Source organism: Vespula vulgaris, chromosome 13 (genome assembly GCF_905475345.1).
Source record: "Vespula vulgaris chromosome 13, iyVesVulg1.1, whole genome shotgun sequence".
Lineage (NCBI taxonomy): Eukaryota > Metazoa > Arthropoda > Insecta > Hymenoptera > Vespidae > Vespula > Vespula vulgaris.
The window spans coordinates 4,500,675-4,515,418 of record NC_066598.1 but is presented as its reverse complement, the minus strand read 5'-3'; the positions used below and the strand labels follow the sequence as shown (position 1 = coordinate 4,515,418).

The window sequence follows — 14,744 nt, the reverse complement described above, 5'->3', positions numbered from 1 at the left end:
TAATCTTTGATATTACTCGATCAATGTATGTTCTAAAAAAAAAGAAAGAAAAAAAAATAGAAAAGAAAAAGAAAATAATATGTATTACATCATTTAAAACTACGTACGTTTAAATATCAACAATGACATTTTCAATAGATCGTTCAATCGTCACACGATTTACCTTTCAGTCTCTTACCTATTTTCTACTAAGGATTGACCGAATGAATCCTATGTTTTATACGAAGCTATTAGGCTATTCTTATTGTCAGTTATCATTAATTTCGGTCGGCAAGATTGTTTTCAATCCGTAAGTGATGACCATTGTTACATTATATCCTTTTGTACTATTATCCTTTTTTCGTGGATATGTGGAAGCGAATTATTTTTATTATAATAAGTTCGGAAAAGGAAATAGTTGTGAGTCAATGACGTTATTTTCAATGTGTCACGAACATCGTGCTGCCGTCTAACGGAATTATTTTATATTAACGGAGAAATGAACTACGGAAAGATGTTTACAGGAAGTAATGCTAATTATCTCATATTAAATTCATATTAATCGATTTTATATAATCGATCCATCGATCTCTTCTATTAATCTTTCGTTAGATATAAAAAAAGAAGCATGCATAAATATTGACTAATCTCATTTAATGATTTTCTATGAGGAAATGAGGTTATTTGAGGTTAAACCATTTCAAATTTGATTAGAATATCATTAAAATTACTATTTATTTATTTAAACAAAAAAGAAATTTTTATTACTTCATGTAAATATTCTTATTAAACGATTATATATATGTGTGATTGCTTTCGTCGGATAACAAAAAATTTAAATGCCGTTTAATCTCATTTCTGTCAATTATGTAATGTAAAAATGTTTTTGATTATAAGATTAGATGACATCATTAGAAGTTAGAACACTTCAAATTTGATTAGAATGTAATCAAGAGTTACGATTTATTTATTTTAATAAATGATAGCTTAATGGTATATTGGTTAAGAATGTATCATAATTTTGTATGAAATAATTATTGGTTATGTTCAATTTTGTATATTGTTAATTACTATCGATTATTGCAGTTTAAAATTAAAAAGAAAATATCATTACCATTTATAAGATCACCCAATTAATCTAACGTTCATAAAACCATACACAATATATGTAACTTATTGAATGAAAATTTTATAGGTTACCGAATTGCACATTTCTTTCACTTTTCCAAAAGATTATCAAACATTTCCTTCACCTCGATCACGTTATGTTTGAAATGTCTAAATTAGATATTCTTATCTTTACATACTTACATATATATTCCAATATTTTAATTGATCTAACATAATAATTAAAAAATACTTATTTCTTTTTTTTTTTATTTTTATTTCTTTTTTCATACAGATAACCTCTAGTTGGTTTCTATAATCTGATTAGAAATCAAAGTCGTGCGACATAACGTCATATTTCCTCTCTCTCTCTCTCTCTCTCTCTCTCTCTCTCTCTCTCTCTCTCTCTCTCTCTCTTTCTTTTTCTTTCTCGTATATACTATTCGTTTATTCATTATAAAAATTTTATTCATTAAAAAAGTTAGAAGTATGTTCCCATGAACGTTACTTCTTCAAGGCATAACGAAACAAACAGCATAACCTCGCTCTTAACAAGACCTTTATATTACATCCAAAGCATCTTGCTTAACTCCATAAAGGCGATCTTACGAACTATACCATATTCGAATGACGATGGTACTATACAAACAGTCAAGTCAAGTTTATTTCCGCTATCATCTGTTCGTATAACTTTTTTATATAAAACTTAAATCTGCCCTTTTATAAATTATGCCCATGACATTTCAAAACTGAAATTTTCTAATTTATAAATATTTTTATCTTTTCTTATCGTTAATCTAGCTTATATATTATATTGAAAAAATTCATTTTCTTTGCAGCTATTATCTGTACATATTACTTTTTCACATAAAATCACAATCAGTCCTATTATAAATTATTTTATATCTGTGAAATAACTTAATTTCGTAATATTTCTTGTTTATCGTTAACCTTGCTTATATGTTACGTCAGAAAAAAAGTTCATTTTATTTTTTATCTACAAAAGTATTTTTAAATAGTTCCAAATAGTAATAAAAAGATGTCTTATTAAAAACAAATAATTATTAGCAAAAAATAATAAAAATAAAGATGAAGGAAGAAATAAATAATTAATTTTACCTAGAAATAATATTTTTTCAAAATAACGTAATAACTTATGATATGATCTTCGTTAGTTTTCTTCTCTTTTTGTTTTTTTGTTATGAATATAATTTCGTTCATTAATTGAAATTATGTGGAAATAATTATTAATAAAAAACGATAGAGTTATTTATGTCATTGCCAAGAAAGTTGTTAGCATTTTACATCTTAGGAAGAAATCATCTCACTTGAATCTTCTGTTCTTCATTTATTCTCTCTCTCTCTCCTTCTCTTTCCCTCTCTCCTTCTCTCTCCCTCTCTCCTTCTCTCTCCCTCTTTCCTTCTCTCTCTCTCTCTCTCTCTCTCTCTCTCTCTCTCTTGTTATCATAGGATGATTACTGGTCATGGTTGATCGTCGTGTCAAACGCGTGTTGAAAGTGCGCCTCTTATACTTTTAATCAGATTTAATGAATGTACATACGTAATATCAATCGTATAATGACCCATTGAAACAATGATTATGGTATGATCATTCAATAATCACAAAAAGAAAAAGTTATCTTTTTATATGTTCAAATTTCGTTCATAATTTTGAGAGATCGCTATTTTTTTTTCTTTTTTTCATTTTGGAATAATAACATAGACAATGAATAGTTCGAAATTAGTATAAAAACTCAGTTATGTAATATATATTATGATTGGGATTACATAAATCTTCATTGGATTTATTCGTTTTATCAAGTCATTAATACAGACATTTTCCTTTGTAGGGTTTATTTCATAATATTTGTATCATGTAATAGAACTTATATCGTTGTTATGAAATATTCAATGATTAGATATATGATATTTTTCCAATACAATTTATAATAATATTTTCAAATTATTGTTACTCGTTTTGCTTTCATTTCTTCTATTTCTGAATTTCTATAAAATATAATTAAATTGAAAATATTTTCTGGAATAAGAATTTTTAAATATATTGAAATTATTTTTGTATTAAGAAAATAATTTTCGTACTCTTTTCTTCTCCTTTTTTCTTTCATTCATTCGTTTGGTTTTCATTCATTTTCCCTTTCTTTTTTATAGCTTCGTTTGCTTCCTCAATTCTTTGTTGTTCCAATTCCAAAGCTCTTTGTTTTCTTCGACAAGTCGGCGTTTTCGAGAACCATGCTAATTAATGATATGTAATGTAATGAACTAGAAATAACAAAATACGTAATTGATAAAAAAAAAATAATATTTTTACATAAAAATGCGTCCTCTTCTTCACGATAAATAGGATTTTTTGTACTAATTGCATTAATTAATTCTGCAGGTATTAATGGCTGTGTTCTCAATTGTACCATTCGTTTCGTCGTCATTACCTATAATGCACTTTATATCATTAACGTATATACACACACACACACATACACTTTTTTGATAATTAAATATAAAAATGAGTCATTTTTTAAAGAAAATACCTCATTAATGGCGGCTAATATCGCACCAATTGTAAATCCATCACAGATTTTGGTCATTGCTGATATATCAAATTGTCTACTAATTCCAGGATACTGTATAAAAAAAAGAAAAGAATAAAAAAATATATATATAAATAATGAAAATTATTCGAAAATTGTAAATAATTTTTATCAATTTTTATCTATGTATTGTACAATAAATTATTATAATAACTTTATTATTAAAGATTTGCCTTGTATAATAAATTTCTCCAGACAAGTGACATACTGCCATAATCTGGTCTAGGAACGTATATAATTTTATCATAAGTTTGATACAATAATTTTTGATCTGCATCCCAAGGAGAATTAGTTGTTCCAATTAATATGACTTTATCCTCATTAGTGATACCTTTGATCAATTTTGGTAAATCTTTTTTGAGACGTTTTGGATCAGTTTTATCAGTTTTAGGTGGTTTTTTTACGAATGGTTTTTCGGCTCCATCCATAAAAATGATTGACGGTTGCAGTAATCGTGATACCTTGAAAAAAAAAAAATACTAAGATATTAATCATCAGGTCTTCTTTTTTTTCTTTTATTCTTCATCTTGTTCGATATTGAAATCTATTAATTATATATGTAAATGTACAAATGATAAATTAGGTAGGTACATACAATAATTATTTTGTCATTGAGACATGAGTTATATTATGCTGAAGGTTGCCTTTCATATTAATATGTATTTTGATTGCTTTAGATATATAAAAAAATGAAAGAAAAATGTTATTTACATAATAGTAAAAACGTCAACGAATGTGATGTTTGAAAAATTGTATGGTTAACCCTTTAGATAGAGTAGAGCTGATTGGTCTCTCACAAAAATGCATATAAACATGTTTTCGCGATTGAATGTTTTGTTAGCCATTATCCTGTATTAATATAAATTAATATTTGTATAAGCTATAATTATTTTTATTTATTTTCATATATAAAAAATTGGAACACATTTCCGACAGAACGAATACGAGTTCCGTAATAAGAAATTAAATGAACCACTATGTAAGGACCTTTTGTTAAAAAAATATCATCTAAAGGAAAGTTACTAGAGCTTTGCCCCAAAAAACAATATACAATTAGTAAGAAACCATTATAGTATCTCACAGTTGCTAAAGGGTTGCAAAATGTTTTGTTTATATAAAAATTGTATGATATGTAAGAAATATGTTTTGTTTATATAAATATTTGTTTATAAACAATGCTCTTATAAACGTTAGCCTACTAAGACAAATATCAATCTACCTTGGATATTAAATGCATTAACATAATCAATCCAGTTTTCCCAGGATATTTTCCAACGATATTGGCAGGTGTAATATCGAAAAGCGTAGCACCTAATTCTGTACAAATTGCGTTAATCAACATTTTTTTGCCACTTCCACGAGGACCTGCTATTAGAACTGATCTTACAAGAGGTGTTAGTTCTCTGAGTATACTATTGCCTAAAGGAAGGATGCAATATTCGCGGATTAATTGTCTGATGTCACCTAAAAATAAATAACTAAGTAATAATTGTAAGTGTATACAAAATGAAAATGAAAAGAAACGTATGTACAGTGTATCACAAAAGTATATTGTGAGCATTTTGCTCATAAATTAATATATTTTACATATATATATTGACACACACAATCAAAGTTTATATATGTATGTTAAATATATAATAATATAAAATAACGTAGTATTAAATAAATAATTATGTTAAAAATAAATTATAATATTTATATATATTAAAAAAATATATCTTTATACATTATATAAACTTTCAATATAATTCTTATAACATAATTCATACAAACATATATATATATATAATTATATATTTAACAAATTAATTTTTAATAAATAAACATTCGAATACTTTTGCGATCCATTGTACGCTCATTTTTTAATAAAAAAATATTTACCTAACGTTGGTAAAATATTTTTATCATTCTGAAGAAGTTCATAATTGGCATAAGATCTCTCGACCTTAAAATCAGCTAATGGAGTTTCTCGATACAGTTTAATAATACCTTGAGTGAGAAGTTCTTCGAAAAGGGATTCTGTTGTTCTATCTGGTGTCAAATCCTTTTCTTTTTTCTTTTTATTCTTTTTTCCACTACGACGAATCCGTTTTTGCGTTTTCTTACCACGTTTACTTTTAATACCTTTATCTCTGTCCAAAGCTGCTTGAAGAGCTTCTATATCATCTATTATAATTAAATATTATAAATTATTATATAAATTGTTAAATATTATTTTTAAACATATTAGACTTATTTTATTTACAATAGAACCTTTATATTACGCAAACAATTTCCTTTTTTTTTTATAAAACGTTTTATTACTTAGTAAAGAGAGAATTAATTTATTAAATAACAGAATATTAGTAATATATTATAAATTCTATATTAATATATTTTCAGCCAATAGAATAAAATTACGTTTAAGATTTTTTAAATAAATTAGGTTTTATATATATCTATTAAAATTTCGCCGATTGATGAATGTATTAATATAATTGTATATTAAATTAATTAATAAAAAAATGTTAATAAATTATTTTATCTTTCTTGACGTTCTATTATCTTTTTGTAAATAAATATTAATAATATATTCTATATTAAATTAATACAAATTTTACAAAAACTCAAGTAATTTTTTTTTAATACAAATTAAATTATTTATTTTCTCGTTGTTCCATTATATTTGTATCCATTATATTCCATTATCTAATTATGTTTATTAATTCGTACATTGGATGGTTCTACTGTATAAAAAATTAACAAGAAGAAACCTCTCAATGTTTGATCCACTCCAATTCTAACTTCATCTTCAATCTCTCGAGTCTTATCAATTTCAATTATATCTTTATAAGGTTCTTGCATAGGATTCATAGACTCATCTTTGTTCTTCCATATTTTTTGATACTCCTCCTGTAAATTAATCAATTCTGGAAGAAAATTAGAAGGCATCGATTTGAAATAACTCTGCTCTGTTTCATCTTCCGACTTTTCTGGCTCGCTGCTCTTCTTCGTTTTTGACTTCTTCGATTTTCTTGATTCCTTCGAGGACACTCCGGTTGATTTACTAATCGTACTTTCTGTTCCCTTTTACGTTAGATTAATCATATTAATTATTTAAAATAAGTCATAGCAACGTTAGAATAATTGTTGAAATTGCAATAATTATATTTTTCTCTAATTATATAGAAATTAATTATAACTTAATTATAAATTGGAATTAGGCACGGTTATTTTTTGTTGCTTTTTCTTTTTTTATTTTTTAATTTAATTAAGTTTAACTTTCTCATATATATCAAATGAATAGCAATAATAATTATGATAATAAATAAAAGAGATAAATATATATGTTTCTTTTTTAAGCCAGTATTATATTACTAATTTTCACTAAAATATTATATTTTTTTCAATAATAATGGTATATTACTAATTTTTAATTAAAAAATAAATAAATATATACATTATAAAAAAATTAGTGAACATTTATAAAAATATTTGATTATGTTAATAAAGCTTTATATAGCCACTATTGATTTATTTAAATAATAAACAAAAATATAATCGCACATATATATGTATATATAGATATTTAAAAAATATATATTTATATACCTGTCTACTGAAGATAAATCGGGAACCTCCACTTTCAACAGATGGTAAATCTGGAATTTTTCCAGTTTGTTGAAAGTAATCGTTTATCCAGTTTCGAATTTCACTTCTCATATTTTCTTCCATTACGGCACTCCTTTCTTTGCGAATTCTTTCTGTTGTTTCATTTATCAATTTTTCATAGATTTCTTGAAACTTTGCCTGTTTTTCATGACGATAATGCATAATTTTTTCTGTTTGCCGAATATTTTCCATCTTTATTTGATTCGGTGGAAGCATACCTGAAACAATATACTTATATATATTTATTTATATATATTATTTATTTAATATATATTTATTTAAGGTATACATATATACGTGTATATATATTTCTTTTTCAATTTTAAATAAATCAAAATTTGTAAATTCGTATTCATTTATTATTATTGATTGATAAATTCATTTTTATTCATTATTAGATCTTAAACCTTTCTTTTTTTAGATTACTCAAATTATAATTATTACAATATCAAAAAATATTAATTAAAAACTGTTTCTATTTATTTATCATTCGAAAATTAAAAAGATTTTCAAATAATAACAAATAAATTGTTTGTCTTGCGTAATCATTTAGTTAAACTTAAATCGATAGATTCTTGTGTGTTAAATGAATCTAAAAGTTAATTAAAGAAAAAAAAACTAATTCATTGTATGTGATTAGGGTAGTATTTGTAAATTAATAAATAAATTGTATTGATTTAAAAAATATTATTTAACGATAATAACCGTAAGTAAAACAAACAAAAAATATCAAACCTATTAATAACATTTCATCTAATCGTCTTTTCCGGATCCAACATCGAGTCCTATAACCCCTCCAAACTTTTTGAATCTTTATTGCAGCAGCTTCAATATCTTCCTTTTCGATTTCCTCTGTTTCTTGTTTAGCCGTTGATTTTTCTTTCATTTGTCGTATTTCCTTCATAAACTGGAATCTTACTCGTCCTTGTCTTGCTCTTTCGTGAGCCTAAAATAATTACAATATATATATATATAATTTCATATATATATTATTTTAATTATTATATTAAATCCATTATATTTAATTATGTTATTCTATTGTTTAAATTTTTTATCATGCGAACATTCTAATGCCAATATATTTTGTTACAGAACTTTGGCAAATAAATAATGTCTGTGTGTATGTGTGTATTCCAAAATAAATAGGAAATATTTTAGAAGTAGCATAAATTCCTTTTATTGTTTCCATATGCTGAAATCATTCCTAAAATATTTCCTACTTATTCTGTAATGTAATAATATATATCTTATATATATATATATATATATATATATATATATATTAATTATTATGTGTATATGTAGATTATATATATTAGTATATTATTAAATTACTTATCATATAAATATAAATGTTATATATATATATTTATTTAATATATGATTGAGATATAATATAATATACTTTGTATATTTGAATTTATATACCCTTTTTTTCATATCAGAAAATTGAATCGCTTTTTAAAGAAATGACTCTCAATTAATACATAAATCTGTCTTATTTTCTAAATTTTCCGAATATTTTCTAAAAGAAATTGTAATATTTTCTTATAATAATATTTTTTTACAATTTATCTAGTGATAATTTTTAAGTTAAAATCATATCATTTGATTTCTATTGTTATAAAATGAAAAAAAGACTACGTGAAACAAATCCGAAAGCGACAGAGCGGGAAATTCAAAATTCTGTAAACGAAATATATTGTTTTTATATAAACAGAAGAATTATAAGATAACAATGTCGAGCAATGGAATAATATAATCTAATATAATTAATTAAATATAATAATAATATATTATTAATAATATAAAAAGTACATGTTATTATATAAATTCTATAATAGTATTATTATATAATATTACTAAATATAATTATATAAATATATAATATAATAATGTACTATATATATTTATTATAATTAATAATAGATAAAATTGATATAAAAATTCACATTAATAAAATTTTTATTCTACCTGAATCAATTTCACAGCTTCCAATTCACTCATTGTTTTGGATACAATAACTTCATCGAGAAAACCCAAATTTTTTAAGGTATTTTCTATAAATTCTCGTCTATCATTTATTTCTTTTCGACGTTCTCTATTAAAATATCTCGGTATTCGAATTTCTACATCTTCTGGAGTAATGCCATATTTTATTAATATGTCATCATAATAACTGTGTTCAGAAAGATCAACATTTACCAATTCATGTTTCAATTCTAAAACTCTTCCTATAACTGAGTTCAATAATTTCTTAAGTAAAATACGTTTCTGTGGTTGTATTATTTGATCGTAACACTCTTCTAACTTGTTACAAACAATGATGTACTTTACGTATAATTCCGAAACAATTTGATGTGCCTTCTTTCGATCCTTTTGTGGTTTTGAACCTTGCACAGACGAATCAACCCGTATTAATTCATCTAAAGTGTTTTGGGTCTCTTTCCAAAGTTCGTTATACGTTGCATTCGACATATTTGTATTTTTATTTTTTATTTTTGGTATTTCTACGTTCAACTAACTCGATATTTAACTGAAAGTGAAAATTACAACTAATTCTTCGAGTGAGAGTATATATATATACCGTTTTATTTACCTTAGCGACGTTTGATCGTTAAAGGCATTATAATTCATTCGTCCGATTGTGTTAATCAAATTTCGCGCGCAACGATTAAAGTTGATAGTGTGTTTCTTATGTTTTAATATAATAATTTATTATATTATTGTTTCTTTTTTCCCTTTCTCTTTTTTTTATATATATAAAAACATTTATTTGTATGTATTATTTGGTTATTATAGATATTACGGTGATGTTAATAAGAATATTTGAAAAAGATTGAAATTTAGATAAATCTAACCTATATGGAATATAAAAGTATTGTTCAAAAGAATGAAATAATGAAATATTTGTTTGTATTGAAAGATTTACATTTCTTATATTTTTTTTATATTATGCAGAGGTTTTTTACTTTATTGTAATATTATATAATAAATATAGTTTTGAGACGAAGCATTTAGATTTACATTTAATGATAATAAGATTTGTTAAATAACATCATATAATAATTATAAAAATTAAATACGTTTTGTAGTTTTCAATAATATCCTTATATTGTAGTTTCTTTATACAAATTATACAGTGAGACTGAAAACAAATTCTTCCGATCTAGTACGTTAACAGAACGTTACTAAGCTTATATATTTCTGATCGTTATATATAAAATTCAATATAGTTATTTAAATTAAATAAGAAATTACAGTTACATTTATGAATATTTGTAATTTCAGTTCAATATATCTTTTCATGGACGTTTAAAAATAGTATTGCTTATATATATGCCATAATTAATAGTTGTAATTGTCGTTCAATGGTAATTAAAATTATATCTTCAATTCGAAAAACTTATTTCTTTAAATATAGTTAAATATTTAAGTTAGATATATAAAAATATTGAAATGTTAAATTAGAAAATATTTATAATAATATTTACAATAATATATTATCATCTCTCAAAAATATAATTTTTTTTTAAAGAATAGATGGAGTATCATTTCAAGATTCAATGTCGGATAAGCAACATTTAAATTTTATTTTCTTATCACCACATTAGCAATAAAAATAATAACCTAATATTATTATCTTTTTCAGATATATTTAATTGTGTAATATTTTATGATTATTAGCAGTTAAGAATTTACTAAATTCTGTTAGTTATGTAATATTTTAACATAAATTTTAAACATTAAGATAACAGAAATCTATTTCTAGTCCCTATAAAATTATGTAACATCAGAACAATAAACAAAAATTAAAATCTTATATTTTTAGCATAAACAAAATAAATCTATATATACATGTACATAAAACTGTTATTTCAATGAAAATGAAGTATTACTAATAAGAAAACAAGATGGATAAGGAAGATAGATAAATTAATCGCTAACAACAAGTAAAAAAATCAAACTGCAAAGAAATTCAGAAAAGAGTTTTACTCCTACTATGGTTCAATTTATTTATGAAAATTTCGAAATTACTTAGAAAACAAAACTGTTAAACGACTGCAGTTGGCCATTTCCATAATTTTTGAAAATTTGTAAACAAATTATTAATAATTATTAATAGTAAACAAATTATTATAAAATATATTTTTAGATTTGAAGACAGAATTGCATACACTTAAAAAATATTATTGTTATTAGTTGAAGTTATTATTTTTAAATATTTTTACACATACAAAGATCTTTTAAATTTTGGTAATAAATAAAATGAAATAATGTTTTATATGTATATATGTATATATATGTATATAATATGTTTATATATATAACATTTATATGTATATATATATATATATAACATTTATATGTATGTATATATATATTTAGTGTATACATATATATACACACACACACATATTTGAAATGTCAATATAGTTATTCATAATTTCAATAATTTCATTCATTCAGGTAAAGTTTGTATTTCTTACTAAATGTTTTTTCTTATATTTATAATGCATGTGTATTATATTGTATACAAAGAATACACGCGTTGGGCAGCAACAGTCTCAAATTCGATAGAAGATTCACATTGCGATGCAACTAACTTAACTTCGTAACGTGCTTCAGAGCATTCCGGTTGGCCGCAGTTGCTCGTTTAAAAACGTCATCTTGGCTAGTAGCTGCTGGCTAAAATAATATTCTTGTAAATATACCGATCACCACCGTTTACGGGTGGTGATGATAACGAGACATTCGTAGAAATGGCGACGGCATTAGAGCAGTTTGTAAATAATGTGCGGACGCTTTCGAAGCAAGGTACGGTAAAAATGTGTGAGTTTTCTCCGATAGATGATAACATAACCTCTAAATAATATGTACTATTTTTCTATCCTACAAATGTATTATTTTTATATTACGATATTGTTACTTTATCTTATTTTTAAAATAACCTCTATTACTTGTTTCGTTAATCAAACAATCTTTCTTTCATTCAACATTTACTGTTATACTTACTTTGTTGAGTCAAATTATGCATCTTTCAGAGGATAAAATTTTTTTGAATTATTATAAGATCGATTTTATTAACATGTAAATTTATTATTAACCTTTTGATACGATCAATAAGAATTTTTTAATATAATCGATATATATACACACACATACACGCACACATAGATACGATAGGAGAAAAGAATAATAGATATATGTTCTATTGGTTTCTTTACTATAGGTAACTTCCGAGAATTATATGAGATTATAAATAAGAGTACTGATGTACTAATGAAAAATGGACAACACTTAGATAATGTTTTGGAAACATTGGACTTGCAACAACACTCTCTTGGGATTTTGGCAGTATTGTGCGTTAAATTTTCATTGCCTAATCCCAGTAGTACCAATAATCCTGATGCATATAAGCCATTATTTAATCAGGTTCAAGAATTTATTATAGGGTGCAATAGCGAACAAGTTCAGTTTGCACCCGATACATGTAAGTTTATTCTGTTTTATAATGTTTATGTCAATTGTAATTTTTTTTAAATATAAAATTTTGATTAAAATCAAATATTTTGTTGTAGATGCAGAACTATGTCATTTACTCACTCAAACTCTAGTTGAATTGCAAGTGCCGTTACGTGGTATAGAATTACTGCGTAGAGCTATACGTAAGATCCAACTATTTGATAGTCAGCTAACTTCGATACATGCCGATCTCTGCCAATTATGCCTTCTGTCTAAGTGTTTTAAACCAGCGCTTGAGTTTCTTGATATTGATGTTACTGGTATTAGCCAGGAAGGTGGACAATTTGACTCAAAGTTTTTTTTACTTTATTATTATTACGGTGGTATGATATATACAGCACTGAAAAATTATGATCGTGCATTATATTTCTTTGAAGTGTGTGTAACGACTCCTGCTATGGCCGTCAGTCATATTATGTTAGAGGCCTACAAGAAATATATTCTGGTCTCTTTAATATTGCATGGAAAGATCTTAAATTTACCTAGGTACACAAGTCAGGTAGTAAATAGGTACATCAAACCATTAAGTCTACCATATCAAGAATTAGCAACAGCTTACCTGACGAATAATTGTGAAGAAGTGCTGACCGTTATTAGAAAATACCAAGAACTTTTTGTAAGAGAGCACAACTCGGGATTAGTTAAGCAAGTGCTCAGCTATTTGTACAAAAAGAATATACAGAGGCTGACAAAAACTTTCTTGACACTTAGTTTAAGTGATGTCGCAAGCAGAGTTCAGCTGGCTGGCCCTTCAGATGCAGAGAAATATATTTTAAATATGGTAATCCTATTTTATTGAAAATTTGTTTACTATGTAATATATATTTCACATTCCTCTTGATTGTAGATAGAAGATGGAGAAATTTTTGCGACTATAAATCAGAAGGATGGTATGGTAGTATTTCACGATGATCCTGAAAAATATAACTCACCGCAAATGTTAGCTAAACTTGAGAAAGAAATGCAAACGTGTGCAGAATTAGATAAACGAGTGCTCGAAATGGAAGAGGAGGTTGTTCTTACACCACAATATGTTCGAAAAACTTGTGGTCAAAACGATCAGGACGATCAAACAGTTGGACCCACAAATGTCACAAATGGTCAAGCTCAGTTGAAACATAACACGTACTCTATGTAACATACATACGTCGTTGTGCATTATCTTTATTAAAAAAGAAAGAAATTAACGAAAAAGTCTTGTTAAAGGCCAAGCACAAGTACATTTTGAAGCCTGTTTTGGGTGAAATATAAAAATCTGTCAAAATTTGGCTAAAATAATCTATTTTGTACAAAGATTACAAGACTACGATTAACAACTTGTAAAGTTCTAAACAATAAGAAATTAAGGCTGAAACTAATCGCAGTTCATCGATTCTAGAGTTTTTCTTTAACAGTTGTATTGACGCTCATACGTGTAAAATACAATTTAAAAACAACATATAACAAAAACACAAACGTAAGATAATAAAAAAGAAGTGTAGTACAGTATCTGTATAAAGTTACCAATATGCTTTATCTCATAATTATTATTGAGTTCGTTTTAATTTGCATATAAAATATATCATGAAAGAATTAACATCTGAAGCAGGCTTTATAAGAAAATTAAGTAGTATGATTAAAATATTGTGGTAGTTATCCACGAGAGGTCGTATTGTTTTGAAAAATAAGGACATACACGCTGTTTCATACATGAGCATTTTTAACACTAAAAGTAAACCTAATAAATTATTGAAATAGTACAGCTTTCTAAATGTTACAAAATTAGTACTTAGTAGTATGATCTTAGTTATTATTTCTTTTTGAGCGATTTACAAATTTATTTATATTTCCTTTATTACATTTATATATTAGACAAATTCAAAGTTTCAGGTA

At 25.0% G+C, this 14,744-nt stretch overlaps 2 protein-coding genes across 2 annotated transcripts; one reads left to right on the top strand and one right to left on the bottom strand.

Moving 5' to 3' along the window:
* Window positions 1-3,035: 3,035 nt before the first annotated feature.
* On the bottom strand, window positions 3,036-10,706 carry LOC127068629 (dynein regulatory complex protein 11). The gene is made up of 11 exons (XM_051004988.1): window positions 9,321-10,706; window positions 8,082-8,292; window positions 7,287-7,564; window positions 6,449-6,761; window positions 5,577-5,861; window positions 4,912-5,156; window positions 3,866-4,153; window positions 3,633-3,725; window positions 3,416-3,533; window positions 3,187-3,339; window positions 3,036-3,093 (listed from the first exon to the last, which is right to left on the bottom strand). The coding sequence occupies exons 1-10, from the start codon at window positions 9,822-9,824 to the stop codon at window positions 3,209-3,211; spliced, it is 2,466 nt and encodes an 821-aa protein (XP_050860945.1). The 5' UTR covers window positions 9,825-10,706; the 3' UTR covers window positions 3,036-3,093; window positions 3,187-3,208.
* A 1,236-nt stretch (window positions 10,707-11,942) lies between these two features.
* LOC127068625 (COP9 signalosome complex subunit 3) lies at window positions 11,943-14,609 on the top strand. The gene is made up of 4 exons (XM_051004980.1): window positions 11,943-12,164; window positions 12,580-12,840; window positions 12,929-13,653; window positions 13,720-14,609. Exons 1-4 carry the CDS (start codon window positions 12,110-12,112, stop codon window positions 14,008-14,010), a joined length of 1,332 nt encoding a protein of 443 aa, XP_050860937.1. The 5' UTR covers window positions 11,943-12,109; the 3' UTR covers window positions 14,011-14,609.
* Window positions 14,610-14,744: the final 135 nt, after the last annotated feature.